Genomic DNA, 18,541 nt, shown 5'->3' with positions numbered 1-18,541 from the left:
CCAGTCTTCTGCTCCTTACCGATTCACTTTACTATTCTAAGCCTGCAAGTTAGTTCAGGTAAAATAGAGAACAAACCCTGTCTTGAGTTCCTACTGCGTGCTGTCGCAGTAAAGTCGGCTGAACTTGAGAACCAACCTGACATCCCCACACACCACGGCCCATTACCTCTTGGACAAGTGGAGAGAACCCAACTCGAAAGAACGCTTAAGCATCGACTGCAATAATCGCGACAACCTTGCGGTGCAGGCGACGAGCCGTATAACTGCGTTGCTTCACGCTGCTGTTCATCGACCAGCGAAAAACGCCTACAGCATCAAACGTTGACGTGAGGTGAAACGTTAGTAGCTGCAGGAAATTGCCGACCCGAATGCCAGCAGCATTCTGAAAGGTGACCAACCAAACTTATCAATCTTCCGCACACTTTAGCAGGCTGTCACGTTGTGGGCGCCATGTCCATCTCGTAATTATAGTGTTTTCGAACTAGGACACGTGGCTATAACTGCGTTGCATTCGGCCGACGTTATGTTTTCGGTAGTTTCACAGTGACGTATGAAAGTCTAAAAAAAGCTATTTAGGCGTTTTTTTCTATGTTTTTTAGGCTATCTCCGCGCAGCTTATGAGGTTCGTGGTACTAAATTTTTGTTGTCAGCTAGGCCTTTGTACTTTCTACAATCGGCCATCATAGGTACCTATGTATATACTAGAAATGAACCGAAAGGAATATAAGAAAAGTCTACCAGTCATACGAAGGAAAATATTTCTTCGAGAAGTATATAGACCGTCTGTAGGTTGTCTAGATCCATCTTGTTTTACAAAAGCAGGGTCTGCAATCTCCTCCTGCCCCAGCGATAGATGTGCAGATAGGTTTAAAAAAGAAGCCATGGTCAGTATGTTGAAACGTCCCGTTTCAGTTTCAATCCTTCGTACCACCTCTGTCTTTAGTCGAATGGATATTCACTTGACTGCCCCGGTCGTGGTTTATTTTTTAACGTTTCCGTACGTATATAGCTGAACGAAGAGCACGTTGCCGAGTTTCTGTTTGTAAATTGTGTATTTAGACAACCTACAGAGTGTATAATAAAGGTGGCGTCCTCGAGCCATGCTCGAGCCAATGACCAAAACACACACAGAAAAGAAGAACGGCAAATGAAATTAATCGTGAGAGAATACGGCCCCACGTGCAGTTCTATCTGGTCGCTCACGGGGGCATGCGTTCAGGCGCTACTGCCTTTGGACACCCGAGCCCTAGTGCTAGCATCGCCCTGCTGAACCAAAGGCTCCCGTCGGGGCCGATGAAGGAGAGGGGGGGGGGGGGGGTTCGGGCCGAGCGTCCAAATTTAGAAGGCAGCCATTCCCGCCCGGCTGCTGCCAGCAGGCTCCGTAGCACGCATTCGCGGAGCCCTTTCTTCGCCGAAAATGAACTCTCGTGTGAGTCAGCTGGTCTCTTCTGCTTTATTGCCAGCCTAGCTCGTCGTGTATGCGCCCCTTTCGCCGCGAACCTCGTTGTCAGATCGTTGGCTTCGCTCCACTTCGTTGTTTACTGTTCGTTCGAAATGCAAGGCCCTCCCTCTCAGTGTTCTCAGCTGTTCGAGCGTGAAGTTCGCTGTGTCCCCCACCCGACGGTGATGAAATGGCATGCGCCTTGAACGAGCTCGCCCTATTCTGCTTTTTTTTTCATGTCGTCTGCTTCTTCCGGTGCCGTCTGGTCTTGGCGAGCTTTCTACGGAAGCCGCAGTTGCGGTTCCCCTGCGGTGAAGAAAATTCTAGGTTCTTGTGGCTGCGCAATATCGCTTTTGCATATTTATTTTTTTCCTTCTTGAACATGTATTGCTCCTAGTAACACGTGGGTGATGGTAAGAAAAATGGTAGGAGGAAGAGAAGCAGTGAGGTTAACTAAACCTGGTTTAGTTGCCTACACTACACGGGGGGAGGGCACGGAGGGGGTAACGAGAGGGAAGAGAGGAAGGCACAATGGATAGCGTGTCCACCAGTTGGGCACTGTCTGCCACCATCAGGCACGGTGGAAGCTACGGCTTTCTGAATTTATGAGAGGCGAGACAGTTTTGTTTGCTTATATATAGCTTCAGTGTGGAGCATGTTTGTTTGCCAGCTTGCTCCTCAAATATTGGCCCCTGCCCATTACGGCGAACTCGCCATGAAACCGGTGGTTAGAGGGGTGCGCGGATGTTCAAGTTGAAATTTATTCAGTTACTGTAAAGGCACACATGGTTATGGTAAAGGCTGAAACAAAAAATTTAGACAATGGAAAGTTGAAATTGTACGAGTAATAGTAATAATCAGGCATACTACTTTACGAGGTTACTGTTATTAAAGACTAAAACGCATGTATTCTGTAAGAACTAAACAAGTGGTATTATTAACGCGATTACAAATAGGATCTGTAATTTTGAAAAGAAGACAATGATTATTTCAGAAAATAATTGTGGTGATCACTTCGTATCATAAGGATGCAAAAGTTCCTGTGTCTAAGCCAAAAGCAATGGAGCCGACGAAAAGCTCAACTGGCAAATCTAGTGGACTACCTAAATGCCGACATCAAACGTGTAAATGTCTATTCCTCTGGTTTGTGCAACACACGGTAGCTTAGAAAGACATGTTCGACAAATTTAGCTACCCGCCGTGGTTGCTTACTCGATATGGTGTTGGGCTGCTAAGTACGAGGTCGCGGGATCGAATCCCGGCCTTGGTGGCCGCATATCGATGGGGGCAAAATGCAAAAACACACCCGTGTACTTAGATTTGTGTGCACGGTAAAGAACTCCAGTTGGTCCAAATCATTCCGGAGTCCCCACTACGGCGTGCCTCATAATCAAATCGTGGTTTTGGCATGTAAACCTTATAATATTTAATAAATTTAGCTTAATTGCAAATACGGCATAGATGGCGTCGTGCTATAGACCAGAACAGCAAGTGCAATATGTGTCACGTGCAGAGGTAGAGATTACAGCTTCTGTGCATGTATGCTTATTTCTTTGCCCAGTAAGGTCTACACGCTTGTTCAAAGAGCACCTTGGAGGTGCTATCAAAGGCCATCCTTAGCCAAAGAGCGCCATAACTATGGATAAGAAGTTGGCGAAATCGGCAATAGCAATGTCACCAAAATTATCTAAACTCAATGCTTTTCTTCTCAGTCTTTGATGTTCCTAGCTTTCCGTGAAATAAAGTTCGTATGTATCCCACAAAGTACGTACATGCTCAGAGCAAACATTTAGAATATACGTGCTACCTCCCCCTCCCTCGCCCTCCTTTTCGGAGGGCGATGGGGGGCGTTGGGGGCGTTGTGGCCCCAGCACAGGGTAGCCAGCCGGTACTTACCCTGTCTGCCCTACCTGTCTTACCTCCCATTTTGTTTCTCTTCTCTTGTCAGATATGTCATTCTATAATCTTTCGATGGGCCTTCTGGTGTCTAAGAGGAAAACGAGGAAAGAAACGATCTACGTGATTATGTTGCGTAGTATTCTGAACGCTGATTGAAGTTATAATTGTGCCCTGGCAGTGGTCCAAGAAAACTGAATATATTGAGAAACAGCAGACCTAGCGAAGGTAGAATGCAGAATTGATGAAAAAAGAGAGCGCTACGAAGACGAGGACGAAAGAACAACATGTACGACAGACGTTTGAGCTACGCGAGATGATCACGTTCCCTGCGTTTATAGCATCTTCGCTTGTTCCTATGCATGTCTGTAAAATTAACAAAATAAAGACAAACAAACAACCAATAAATATGTTTTCCGCTACTGCAATGAGCAGAGTGTGCGTTAGGCCGTTCGCCAGGACTGCCCTCACTTGAAATGGCCTTCCTTTAGGCTACACAGAACCGTTGTTTAAAGAGGAACACAACCGCGACTTAAGATGGGACGTGACGGAGGAGTGTACAGGACCGCTGGTCCTGTCCACTTTTTCGTCATGTCCCGTCTGAAGTCACGGTTCTTTTCTTCTTTAATTATGTCGGACCAACTGGCCCAAAGTTCCCCCCTCTTGCACAGACCCGTTGCGTCTCTAAATGCTTCGGCAGTATCAAAGGAGGCCTGTCACTCTCTGATTGTAACACAGAACGATGCAAATCAAGAAAGCAATGCAAAGCAAACGGTGACTGCCATGTCAGCTTTATTCGGAAGAACACGTTTTTAAATCTTTCGAGGCTTCGCGATCTATAACATAAATTTAAGAGGAGCAGAGAAGAACACGCAAAATATTTGACAAGAAATAGTGATCTACTTCACTCAATAGATCGGTGTTTTGCTGAAGCGCTGCCAGAAATACTAAGACGCGCCCGTTATAGTCTAATCGGACTTCACTTTTCTTATTTCTTGAACGCACGCTGAAAACTTATCGGGTCGTCCTTATCCCAAGCAGCTTGGGATTGTATGATCGTGTGGCTGCTTAAACATAGCCTACTGCTTGGACAAAAGTCCAATCATATTCATGGTTCGCACAGTCTGTCTGGTTCGGTTATAACGCACGATGACCTGCGGTTCAAACGTTGATAGCTTCGGATCTTGTAATTGCTCGCACGAAATTCGCAAGCCACAATTGTCGGACGTGTTGGATGCGTTTTGTTAGCGCATATGAGAACGAATTTACCTAATTCATGTCACGTCGCATTCAGTTTGTTTCAGTTTCAGTTTATTGATGCGTTTGAAATGTTTACAGAAAAAGTAACTCTAGGAGGTCCCATAGTCAAAGACTGGGGAGGGACCTCCAACAATAAATACATAAAAAAAGTATACTTAATGCGGTTAACAACAGCAGTAGCAATCCTAGGAACAGAAAGTATTAACAAACAAAGTCGAGTGATAGTAATAACAATAAAGTATAAACACGAAAAGCAGATCCAAGGAGTATTATTCAACATACAGAAGTGTAAAAAAATATACAACACAATCACTTTCCCAAGAAGTGGTGACGAATTTTCCTCTTAAATAAATGAATGGAAGGAGATGATTTAATGGAGGGTGGTAGTGAATTCCACATTGATGTTGCCAAAAAGTTCGCAGTAAGTTTGCCGTAGTTAGTCCTTGGTTTCGGGAAGAGGTAGTTATTATGGTGTGAAAATCGAGTGCCAGTGAAATGGGGGGTTTGGTCTTTTGATATGAACGAAATTGGTAATTCTCCTCGACAAAATTTATACGTCAGGACACTAAGACAACATTAATTTAAATCCACTACGGACAAAATATTATATGTGCGGAGTAATGGCAGAGCACTACATGAAAAATGGCTGTAACTGATTATTCTCAAAGCTTGGTTTTGTGTGTGTTGCAGGGGTGCCAAGTGAGTTGCGTAAGTATTACCCCAAGAAGAAATGCAGTAAGAGATGTGGCTGTGAATAAATGCGTAGTAGAGCGAAATTAATATACACTCTTTGGCAAAGTTACACCCCTTGGCTTGCCCCTTCTGCCACACAACAATAATCGTTATCTGCCTTGATGCGTTTCCTTTCTTTAACGCTGCGAGCCCGGAACTTTCCAGTAACGAACGGCACGCGCGTTATCAGAAGGGGCACTCCAAAGGGTGTAAACTGCTCTATGCTGATAACGCGCGTGCCGTTCGTTACTGGAAAGTACCGGGCTCGCAGCGTTAAAGAAAGGAAACGCATCAAGGCCGATAACGATTATTGTTGCGTGGCAGAAGGGGCAAGCCAAAGGGTGTAACTTTGCCTAAGAGTGTACGTATAGGAAAATAGGGGCGGACTTTGATTAGTATTCTGATACCATATGCTGCTTTACGGGTTAATAAGGATACGTGAGTTGTAAATTTCAAATGATTGTCGAGTTCAACTCCAAGAAATGTTGCATGGTCAACAGCCTGAAGCGAAGTCGGACCAATGTTAATGCATGGCTTCTCCTGTACACTTTTTTGAGGGGATCAAAAATTACAAATTTCGATTTAGTAGCATTAATATTAAGCATATTATCTCGGCACCAACTAACGATTTTAGCCACGTCGGCATTAAGGTAAGATATTAGCGATTCCAAGGAAGTCATAGAAGAATAAATTGTTGTGTCGTCAGCGTATAAAATACAACTGGAATGTGTAATGTATTCTGGAAGGTCATTGATGTACACGAGGAATAAAATTGGTCCTAGTATTGAGCCTTGTGGAACCCTTATGTTAGTTAGTTTGGCACGCGAATGTGTATCAGAAATAGAGACGATATGTTTTCGATCATGTAAATAACTGCGAATAAGGGAAAGTGCTGGACCACACACGCCAACAGCGTTTAGCTTAGCAAAAAGTATGTCATGATTTAATGAATCGAATGCTTTAGAAAAATCAATAAACAAGGTACCAGCCAATTTACCTTTGTCAATGGCTGTTTTAAGATGATCAGTTAAAGTAATGAGCGCTAATTCAGTTGAATAACCAGATCGAAAGCCAAATTGATTAGAGGACAAAATACTGAACTTTGTGAAATAGCTAGTTAAACGTACTACGAATAACTTTTCAATTATCTTGCTGAAAAATGATAAAATAGATATAGGGCGGTAGTTTAATAACGAGTTCTTGCTACCCTTCTTGAAAACAGGAATAACTTTGGCGATTTTTAAGCAGCTAGGAAAGACGCCAGTTTTGAAGATTAGATTTATTATGTGTGAGAGTGTGTCATTGATAAGATGAGCTATAAGCTTTACATGAGATGAGTTGAAGTTATATAAACCAGCTCCAGTGTTCTTTAAGCTCAGAATGGTCATGCGCACTTCTGGGGAAACTGGACCGAGAAAAAAACTGTGTGGCAAACGATGATGAGCCTTGTCGATGTGAACTGAGAGACGTGGCTGGTCGGGGCAAAAAGAATCTACAAAGGCGTTAGCAATGGCTGAAGGATTATTAAGGGTTTGTTCCCCAACTTGAATAGCAGTTATGGCGGGATTTGGCGATGTTCTATTTAAAAATTCATTGATAATTTTCCACTGTTTTTTAGAATCGTTGCCAGCACGGTCAATTTCCTTTTCATAATACTCTTTTTTAGCGTTTTTAAGAAGCCTGCTCAAAATATTCGAGTAGCACTTGTAACGAGGGAGCAGGGTCAAATTAAATGGCTTCTTTTTTGTTTTTTTATAAAGATTATCTTTTCTGCGCACGCATTTGAGAAGATTATCAGTCATCCACGGACAACGAGGAAAAGCGAACCTTTTCTTACTCGTGGTTATTGTGGTTGATACGGAAGTAGCGTTAGAAATTATATTGCAAAACAATTCGAAGGCGATTTCTGGATTATTTTGCGACGTAACGGGGTACCAATTAACTTCGGCGATTTTTCTAACAAATGAAGTTTTGTCGAGATTTTTTCTTTTAACATGCATATCTGGAATATTCATATTGGAATTTATACGCACGAATATTGGATAATGATCAGTTAGTGAAACTTCAATGACACCAGATCCAGGAGTAACCATGAGGTTCGACAATGCATGGTCAATTAGTGTATCCGGGCCATTTATATTCCACTTAAGGTCATAGAACGAGTACGGGCTGTCTCTGGACAAAGCTCGTTGAGAGGTCTATAAGACGTCTATTAAAGAGATAATTTGGTCTATTGTGGCCAACAGCCTTTCGAACCGTTATTTTTTGTTTGTTTTGTTTCAGGAAGCCTATCCTCCAAATTTTACAACGGTTTTAGACCTTCAAAGAGAAGATGGTCAACAGGAAATGCAGGGATGCGACCGCAGCCTCTGTATAGATACTATCCAAACTGGTGGTGGTAGCTATGTGCGCGTTCCTCCTATTGATATACCTCACCTTGCGTCGATTAAACCAGCGGGCAGGGACCAGTGTATAGAAGGGCGGCGAATGAGTTCAGATGAGAGTAATGAACTCTCTAAAGTCTACACAAATGCGCTGAAAGAACTGGCTTTGAGCGTTGCGCAGCGCTACGCCAAGGAAAGACGGCCTCAGGGCACATGTGACAGGAATAACAATCACGCCAGCTATTATTCTGCTTTATATATATATATATATTTGTGGCGAGAGGCTTTCTGCTAACGCCACTAGTGAAGTCCTGAGGCACAAGGAACCCAAAGCAAGAGATACATGACCGCGACCACGAAAACAGAAAACAAAGACTGGGAGGTGCTGAACACGCACTTATGCTTTTGCGGTTATTTCTTTTTCGCTTATTTATATAAATTTAGCAGCACGTCTCGTTTCCACGGAAGAACTCTCGCTTCGCTTTTTTTTTCATCTTCTTCATCTACTTGAGAAACGCAGACATTTGCGGGTGTACCGAAGGCTCGCTTTAAGAGCGTGCGCGTCATATTGACGTCACCTCAGCCCTGTGGAAGCGTCAGTGTTGCGTCATAGCGGCGCCAATTATTCTGGTACGGAGCCAGGTCGGTTTCGCAGGAGTGCGGGTTTCTGGAGAGACAGCTAGCTATGCCCGAGCAGAACAAGTCCCAGAGTGGCAAAAGTCTTGAGCGCGTAAGGGTTCGTAGTTAAGACAGCTGTGTCCGGTTTGGTTCGGTTTTCCTTCTATACAGTAAAACGTGTTCTTCCCCTTCTTAATTAGAAACGGCGATGGACCCGATAGCGGAGATGTCGTCAGACGCATTAGTTTGCCTTATATGTAGTGTCGCGGAAAGCATACGTTTGAAGCCACGTGGAAAATACTAACGTTCCGGTCTTTCTTGCTCACTAAAACTAACGTTTCATTCCTCAAGATGTCTTTTAATCGCTATCTAGTGACGCGAAGGAAAACTCGAGATAATAATAACGCTTTGCTCGTCCTTTCGCGGAAGAATATGTGTGTAAGCCTACGTCTCCTTGAAAAAGTGCGACAGTTCAGAATCGACATCGATCATCTTATCTTGTACGAGTGCCGACTGCGCTGATCGCATTAGATATATTGCGCTTGTGCCTGATTTAAATTCTGTTCACAGAAATGCTTGAGAAGCCTGTAAACTTTCCTTTCTATTTATCCTTCTCGCATCATCAGTGATAATATCTGACAGACTGCGAAGTACACTTCCAGTTAGTAACCCGCGAGTATAGAAGCGCTTCGCGTTAAGTTGTGTAGATAACGTCATCGCGTAGACTCGAAAGATGCATCTTTTAGGCGCAGATAAGCTTTAAGCGTTCTATAAGTTGGCTGAGATTATCACCGCGATAATAGATTAACTGTGGAAGTTACTGCGCCTGGAATGCTGGTTAAGTCATTCTTGCTAAGCTGCAGTTAGGCATCGTAGCGTTGCCACCGCGTTAGATGTAAACATATACATTTCCTGCGCAACACCCTTGGCCTAAATGTCCAAACAGTTACGCAAATACGCGTACGGTTGCTGACGTACATCTCGGGGTACGATGAGAGCATGAATTGAGGCATTGTTATGGCTTTCGGCATCACCTTCAGTGTAAAATAATTTACACCCTTAAAAGTGAAAAAGGGTGTAAATGTGTCTATAACTCACGTCCTTACGGTGTCAGTTACATAAATCACACCCTAACGGCGTCAGTTATAGACATTTGAGACATTTATAGACAGTTTTTCACATTTAAGAGTGTAAATTATTTTGCAGTTTACCCGACGAGTAGAGGGGCCACTGATCGTGCAAATTTGTTCTGAGCGTACGATATTTAATCGTAATAAGCTCATTATAAAAACGCAGTGCGGTGCTCAAATGGACTTGTTGGACCATTTGGTCGACACGTTGACGTAGTCACAACGCCACGGAATGAGCTTCCACTTATCAAGTATAGAGACGGGTTGAGTTCTAGCTGACGGTGCTTGCTATAGCCGTCTGACCCGTCGGCTTCAGGGTGTGACCACTGGAGGCTTTCTCGGAGAAGCCTCCATTTGAACTGCTATACACGCTCGCGCACTGTCGGCAGGTGGGGCGAACAGGAAATAGGAAAGTACCGCGCCATCTTTAATCGTCGGTGTTGCCGCAGCTTTGTGCTTGCAGCCAACACCTGTGCATGCGTCCACGTTCATTCGCGCTTGCCGAGTGCCGCGCCAAACCGAAGACGTTTTCCTCCGAAACGGCGGCGCTCCTGACGTCAGAATGTCTGATCGAGCCTCACCGTTATTGTCATGAGGGCCGCGGTTGCGTATAAACCAGTGTTACGTACACTATGACATTGCGCAAGTGGGCGCCTGCGAGACGAGGTCCTTGAATAAGGTCGAAAGTACAGATTTCTGGAAGTTGTGATGAAATTTGCGTTATGAGAAAAAGGATGTGTGGAGGGTTACATGTGCCATCATTACAGATTGCATTTTTATATTGATGTGATGTAAAGGAGATTTTTAGCGCACGGATTTGGTTACGCTGTCGCCGTAGTCTTGCCACATTATTCGTCAGTCGACCGGAATTAACGAACGCCCTAAACTACGCTTTGTTTTTGCCGAAAATACGGGCGAACTACGGACGATGGGCTGTGCGATTTATAGGAAGCATATGTCATAGTAGATTAAGCGCTAATGATAAAAGTAAACAATCCTTGAACCTGCTTAGAAATAATTTACCTAAAATATTCACCTTGTTGCTGCTTTATACGCATTTATTTAGGTTTCTTCCATCGTGCAGCATAGTTGTTGATGGAAAAGATAATAACCTTGAAACTTCAAGCAACTTGTGCTACGTTCCTAATAGGAAGATGGTTCAATTTCAAATGAATTGTTCACTGCCGTTATAATCATCTTGCATAATTTTTCATATAACCATTTCGTTATTCTGGTGTTTTAGTTATGTTTATATAACTATTGCAAGATAACCCGTTACGGCGACTCACATTGCAACCTCGTACGGTATGTGTGCTGATCATATACATCGTATCACATTTTAGGAACTAATAAGCTGACTTCCGAAACTGAGTAGATTTATTTTGACGTTTGAGATCACATTCGACGTGCCTGGCACCGAAACTTGCTCAGATTTCTTTAGCAGTGACATTCGGTGCTTCTACAAAAAAAAAAAAACGGTTTGCGTGAGTTATTGCTGCTACCATTCCAATGATATGCGGCAGGAGAATCTCCGTGCATATGAACGTCTCTATACGTTCGCGCGCTCGAGCAATTTGAAGAAGACATTATTGTATGACGACTCGCTTATCATTCTTACTCATTATTGCGATTAGGAGAGAAATCGAGAGTGTTTTTTGCTCGCGTTGGGTGGCACCTTTGCCACGTTGAACGCACGGTTAAAGAAGAAACGGGTTCCCGTGAGCAAATGTAGGAGAATTAGCGAGATTAAGCCGATTAGCTAATTTCAGACTTTACTGGTTAAATACATATAAATCTCAAAAAGACAAAAAAGACTACTAGCCTTACCGCCACTTATGGTTGTTGCTAAAACTTCCTTTTTCTTGGATTTAGTTCTCTTCAAGAAATGCTATGCACGTATATTTGCTCCAAATATAGAGCCTCATTGCGTAGACGTTCTACCCTGTAATTACGAACGAGGGCGTACTTTCCTGAGTCGAACGATAGTTCTTTCGCGACCCCCGTCGAAAAAGGGTCGGAAGACCTTAATGACGTCACCAAAGCAAGGCACGTTTTTTCCATGAGACACTCCAGTCGAAGCTCGTAAAAAAAAAAAAAGAAGAATAAGAAAAGGCAAAGGCAGTGGAAGGGGAACAGTCTCGCGAAAAACAACTTGGCTCGGCTGTAAGCGACACCAATTGGCTATTGGGTCTCGGGAGACTCGTCAGTGCTTTCATCGGGTCGATATTTCGTCTGCACATGTGTTTACGGAACCATGGAGAGCCGGTAAGATCCCCTGCACGTCTCACATTTTACCGCACCAAACCTGTCGCTTCCCGTTTTTTTACTGTCACCCGGTGTCACCCGGTGTCACGCGCTTGCCCGACCTTTATCAAACTGGCATCGCGAATCGCGTCATTACCTGTCGTGCTCGCATCGCCCTTCACTGTATATCGCAGTGAATGATGAGTGCATAGCGTTGTACGAGATTGGGCACAGAGTGTTATAGGCTGTGCAATCGATTCTCATCGCGTGCACGTTCTTTTCATGCCGTGAACGTACAGCGTTTTATGGTATACTAGTTTCGTTTTATTGCACATGTAGTTGCCATAGTATCGTACCACACTGGCAGTAATTAACGACCACCGGCCCCTCCAATACAAGTCGTGTAAGGACTCGTGTTGGCGAGGTGCAAATGCGGTGTAATAATATTTTTGGGGCCATTGAAGCACATAGACGACGCTTATCGCAATTGGATTTATCGCTTATCGGAATTGAATCGTATGGACTGGCCGTAGTTTGACACCCCGATTCTGAACGTCGGCTTCGTTTGGCGCTGCTGCATATATAGCTGATAAATCATTTTGCTACGCATGACTTCATTTAACGTGGCCTGAATCAAAGCATCAGGGGGGCTCTTTCTCTTCCTATCCAATGAAATCAGATCTACTCTGCTGGAAACAGAGCCCACGACTTTTTACGTCTGTCGTTCGCAAGAATGCGCTAGCGATTGTTTCCTTAAGTTCCAGTTGACTCACGCGCTTTCCTGAGAACAAAAGGAGTGACGTTACCTTGCTTTTTTCTATGCCGACTGCATGTCCCACATTCGACTTACTTTTCTAGAGTTCCCGGTTTACCGCGAAATTAGGTGCCTTTGTTCTGAGTGGGCACGAGGAGAGCAAACGTACGGACTCCTTCCTGCAGGGTTATTTAGAACGCCGTGGCCTTGTGCAGCAAGAAAAAAAAAGGAGATCTCAGAGCAATCTCTACGTTTATTGTACGGTACTCAGGAATCTGGAACTTTCATTGAACTCTAGTATTATTTCGCAAACCCTAAATCTGTCCTCGAATGCGTCAGTTTTCGTTGAGCAGCGCAGCGTCCCATGTTTCTCCAGACAGATATCACGGTGGCTGTGCACTGCCACGGAACATGGGAACTTAGTGATCACGAGACAAGAAATACTTTGCGATTGTGAGGCGACGAATGGCAATCATAATCAGCGCACCACCACGTGTTTCATATTACGTTCAAGTAACAGTATAGTTTGGGGCGGGTGGTAAAGGGGGCGGGGGGGAAGGGAAGAGCGGAGAGCTCATGCTTCGCTGATCGGTTCGCGGCTGATTCTCGTCGCGCGAAGTCGTCCGCTCAGAGCGGCTCGTGCGTTTATTGACGACTCGCTTTCTTGTGCCTTTTCGCAGGTCAGCTCGAGTATTATGGTAGAGAGGTTCCCCGTGTCGGAAGAAGCCATCTTTCGAACTGACCCGAGGCCCGTGCGGACCGCGGTCTGGCAGGAATCCCTGGCCGTCTCCATACCATCGCCCCTGCCTTCGTACCGAAAAAATTCCTAACAGACGTCTTTCCCCGGCGGGCATTGGTGACAGCCCTGGTGAACTTCGCTGCATTCCGTCAGCTCTTCTTCCGGTGAGTGCTGCAGCGGTGGCGGGAAAGTGCGCTGTATGGTGTAACAGCGATAGCTCAAACACGCAACTTTTGTGTTCAAGGCGTCGCCGCAGGCCTTCTATTGCGTTAAGTACCAGACAATGGTCGACATCGTCTCGTTAGGGCAATAATAAAATACAATGTTTACGAAATATTAAATACAGTCTAGTGCAGTGATAGCGACACGTGAATTTTTTGCTGGACTCTGTCGACTCTTGTTTCTGTAAGCGACCCGCAGTACGCATTGAAGTAATTGACACCCTTAAAGCTGAAGTACGGTGTAAGTCGGTTTAGAACTCGCACCATTACAGTCAAACTAACTTCCTTTCCCCCAAAGGGTGTAAGGGTGTGAGTTATAGACTGATTTACGCGCCTTCTCGCCTTTAAGGGCGTAAATTGTTTTACAGTAGATAGCAAAATAAAAAAAGGAAAATAAAGGCGCTGGTGTTACCATAGCTCGCAAATGCTCGGCATCGTCGTAGGCGGTTCTCGTGGTATTGCTACCTAATAATGATCTTCATTATATGTATATGTCAACGATAAAACGAAAGTTTCCAGAGGTGTTGTGACCGCTTCACCATAGTTTGTAGCCCTCCGTGAATACTGCTGCATTCCGTCGTTGCGTCGACGAAAAACAAAAATTGTGCTGCTGTTGCAGCAGTAGCTGTCGGCACAACAGCGTGGAAACACGGATAGGGTAGGATTATTTTAGGCTATGAACAACTCAATCAATTGGATACTTGGAATAGGCAATCTCCAATCAAATTTACGGCGTCACCGTAGGCTGTTGACGTATAGCAACTCGATCATCATCATCATCATCATCATCATCATCATCATCATCATCATCATCATCATCATCATGTCACCTTTTTGCAAACGTTAAAAGAACGTGAAGTAGAATATGCAGATGGAAAAGTCAGTGCTTGTTTGTGAAATTTTTGAAACTTGCAGTAGAGATTTTAAAATATAAAATAAGGTGTTCACAAGGGATTAGTGCCGCTATAGTCGGTAGGGAACTTCGAGCCACCACTTCTCACAAATAACGCCCCAGCCGACTACGTCATTAAGGCTTTACTTATACCATTCGTAGGACTTTCTAGCGGTAAACGACATAGTTATGAATGTCTTCACAAATCTGGTGATTAGTGGGTCCCAGTGTACACTTTGTTTAAACAACGAAGCCGAGGATCTGTAGTGCAAGTCCCACATCATAGCATTAAAAGAAAAACTAAGAACAGGTAACAATCCGTTTATATTAAAGATACAAAAAATTAACGCGAATTTAGTCTGGCACCTGAGCGTGAAAAGTGGACAACGCAGCATGCGAGCAGCAGCAGCGCGAGACAGCTGTGACACACTATACTGTAACACTAGATTAGTTCGTGAACGGGTCGAGTCAGAAGTGAATAGTGAACAGGTCGAGCGAATAGTGAATAGGTCGAGTAATAAGTCGAGTTTGCCCGTCCCGACCCGACAGCGTTCTCATGCACCTCGCCAAGCGATTTGGGGGTGGGAAGCCGGATTCACCGAAATCGTTTCGATACAAGCTCTGCCCGGCCACGCTAGCGTTTACCCAAACCCGCCGACCAGATTTGGAACCGACAAGATGACTCGACCCGACTTTATAGGAGCCGTGTAAACGTAGCTTACATCCTTGTAGCCGCTCGCATCCTTCCGAGCTTCAGCAAAAATATAAAGAAAGGACAGACATCATATCTTACGTTTACGTCTTCTCAACTTTCGCTAATCTTCTTCGCAGGTCGACCAGAAGTAGTTGGCGACTTTGCCACCATGAACGGAAATAGCCAACAGCTACAGCTTGGCTTGGCCGCCAAGCTTACTTGTGCTGGTTCGGCTGCCTGCATAGCGGACGCCATCACTTTCCCCCTAGATGTTGCCAAGGTGCGGTTGCAGGTGAGTCCAAATGCATTGAATTTAAGAACAGAACTGAACTTATTTGGCTCTCTCGGTGCAGCAAGAAACGCGTATTGTGACGTAATAGCGATCGATAGAAAACATTCCTCGGTGGCAGTCATAGTGAGTTGCTTAACATTCTTTTTCCCTGTGAGTTTCTTGACAAATACTCGCAATGGTTCTGCGGTAATTGGTGTTGATAGGTTAACGCGCATCTAGCTCTGGTTATAGTTCTACAAAAAATAATACTTTCTATTGGATGCTAAATGAAATCTTTTATTAAAGGGACACTAAAACGAAACAATAAATCAGTTTAGACTAATAAAGCATTGTTTAAGAACCCTGCAGGCAGTCATTTCAAAAAAATAGTTTGATTATTAGATGAGAAAATGAAGGTTCAAGTATCAATATTTGAATTTCGCGCTGAAACCCCAGCGCCGGTACGTCACCGTGACGTCAGGGATTCCAAAGTATGTTTTCGCATTTGGGCCGCGTTGGCTGAATAAAGGTTCCCGAAACTTGCCATGTTTAAAATTTGGTTTCTTTAGAACACAGTGTAGTCAATCTGTACCGCTACATATAATTAGTAGGCCCTAGAAGATGCCATCAAAATCCAAGACGTCACAGCCCAGAGGTGCGGGAACTTAAGTTGGCGTCGCCACCCGTATTTCGTTCTTGCGCTTTTTCTGGCTTACCAAACGTCTTATCGTTGTAAGAGTGGTGTTTTTGGTGTTGTAGAACGGTAATTTACTGATGCAGAAAAAATTATTTTTCACTTTAGTCTCCCTTTAAGCGTCATCTCTTCAAATCAGTGTAGAAAATAACAAAATCTTAATAATTTTAGTGTTGTGAATATCCCAGAGTCACATTCAAAAGCTCACTCATTACCAGACGTTATTTCGTACGCGGTAACTTGAGCATGCTGTCCCTCGACTATAAACGTTCATTTTGCTGTGTAACATATGCATGTGCTATGTAATTAACAGTATAAATGCTTAAAGCATACGAAGCAGGCAAAACATTCATTAAAAGGAAGAAGATTAACCTAGCTGCAGGCGCACGAACATGCGTCTGAAGCTAACCCTTTTCTTTTAAAGAACAGGGAGAGAGAGAGAGGAAGGAAAGGCAGGGAGGTTAACAAGACGGGAGTTTCCGGTTTGCTACTTTGCCTTGGACTAACAAAATTGGGGTTTCAAGGAGGATAGTGATACAGAGATATACAAGGAAGAATAGGAAAGGGGTTCCCACAAGAGGTTTTTACACAGGCTGATGTGCCTTTCTCTAAGTTACCTGCTCTTCCTATGAGGGCTAAATGCAACAATGCTGGTGTATTTAGATTAAGGTTAAGTTAGTCACTTAGATTACGGCTTACTCAAAGTACACCTGAACGGAGATGTTAGTCGCCTGTGATGAAAATTAGTCTTATGCTGCACTAGTGTATTTCCTACACAGTTCAGCTGTTGCTTTGAGATGTCAAACCCCGCGAGTTATATCTGTCTGTTTCTGTACTCGGTGACAACCTGTGAATCAAGGGCCCGGATATTGTAACGATTCTACTACAGTGTTATTCCTTTTAAGCTTTCACGTATCATATGCAGTCAGATCGGCGCTCCGTCCCCGTTATCCCGGCGATCGGACGCTCGTCAATGGTGGCTGATCAGAAAAGAATAGAATCGAACGAAAAGAATCCTTACATTACACCTGTCCAGTGCAAGCTCCGCACTCAAAACCGCACTCCATGCCGTGTGTCACTCACCCGTCAAAATATAATGTCCAAGTGTCACCGATGAGGAAAGTTTGCCTCCGCCATGACGTCAGAGAAATGATCGAACGTAAGTGGCTGGCGCATCTATACAAGTTTTCTACAAGCTGGAACATGGTGCATTGGCCACTGCATTCTGAGGTAACCACCGAGTTAAGCCATTACATTACATACGTCTCTGTTTTTTTTTTGCTATTTACCAAAGTGATTTCATTAAAACAGCTTTTCAAATTTCCTGTTCGCGGTCTATTTCTTTGCTACAGTCCAAGGGTCATCGACAAAAAAAATGTCGAAGGTTCCGCGCACTTTGGAAATCAACGTTATTACGTGAACCACTGTCTAATGACGACACGACGTCATTGCCGATACCCGTGGCCACTACGTGTGGTCGATACCCGACACCACAGCAACGGGCAGCTGAGCTGGGCACCCTGGAAATCACCTATTGGATGATATATTTTTTAATAGCATTATCGTGGCGGTTTAGGCTATTTGGTCTGAGAGACGTACGAGGAAACTGTGAGAGTGATCATAATAAATGTTTCGCACTAAAAAAATTACCTTCGCTTCGAACGAGTCAATGCGTCTCGCTCATATTTCGTCCCTGGTCCAATACTATAGATCCAGGGCGAGGGCACGACTGGATGCAAGAGGTCGAGCCTCAAGTACCGCGGCGTGCTGGGCACCGTGGCAACCATCGCGCGCCAGGAGGGACCCACCCGGCTGTACGGAGGTCTCGGCCCTGGACTCCAGAGGCAGTTCTGCTTCGCCACCGTGCGCATTGGCTTCTACGACAACGTCAAGGAATCGTACAGCATGGCCATCCTCGGTAGGCGCACTTGGTGCCTCACTTACAATACTTTTCCGCAGTGGCAGTTGTTTCGACTGACGATAGTTCGATACCATCCTGTGAATCAACTCGGTCCCCGATCAACTCATCACACTTGTGACGCCAATTGCTGTTTTGTCAATTCCGACCGGCACCACCACCATAATTTTCGCCCCGCATATGGCAAAAGTTGTTCAGCGCATAGAGGAACAGAGAGACATGCCGTAACTGATTAATTGGCTAATTGACATGTTTGATTAACTGATCGATTGGTTAACTCACGTACTGAATGAATGATCGATCGTCATTGCTGTCCCTCACGCGGGCAGGACACAACAAGGGCGGCAACTCCGCGTCCGTGCTGGGCGTCCGTATCCTGGCCGCCGTCACCACGGGCGCGCTGGCCGTGGGCCTGGCGCAGCCCACCGACGTGGTCAAGGTGCGCATGCAAGCGCAGTCTGGCACGGCGCCCCGCCGGTACCGCAACTCCTTCCAGGCGTACCGCACCATCGGCCGAGAAGAGGGCATGCGAGGACTCTACAAGGGTGAGTGACCGTGTCCTGGTGCATCCATCTTCTGCATACGATGTCGCTGGGCGAGGTGGGCTTCACCACAGGAGTGAAGTGATGACTACCACATCAGGGATCGATATA

General features: G+C 44.8%; 1 protein-coding gene across 3 annotated transcripts in view; it reads left to right on the top strand.

The window, feature by feature from the left end:
- The window catches only part of LOC126546325 (dicarboxylate carrier UCP2-like), a 168,020-nt gene that overhangs the window by 113,180 nt on the left and 36,299 nt on the right, over window positions 1-18,541 (top strand). For all 3 annotated transcript variants that reach the window (XM_055062213.2, XM_050194508.3, XM_050194509.3), the window contains exons 2-5: window positions 13,140-13,362; window positions 15,143-15,297; window positions 17,681-17,888; window positions 18,218-18,433. In XM_055062213.2, the coding sequence (XP_054918188.1) occupies window positions 15,175-15,297; window positions 17,681-17,888; window positions 18,218-18,433 (547 nt within the window). In that variant the 5' untranslated portion in view covers window positions 13,140-13,362; window positions 15,143-15,174. The remainder of the gene's footprint in view (window positions 1-13,139; window positions 13,363-15,142; window positions 15,298-17,680; window positions 17,889-18,217; window positions 18,434-18,541) is intronic.

This window comes from Dermacentor andersoni, chromosome 10, assembly GCF_023375885.2.
Source record: "Dermacentor andersoni chromosome 10, qqDerAnde1_hic_scaffold, whole genome shotgun sequence".
NCBI lineage: Eukaryota > Metazoa > Arthropoda > Arachnida > Ixodida > Ixodidae > Dermacentor > Dermacentor andersoni.
This window is presented reverse-complemented; position numbering and strand designations above follow the sequence as displayed.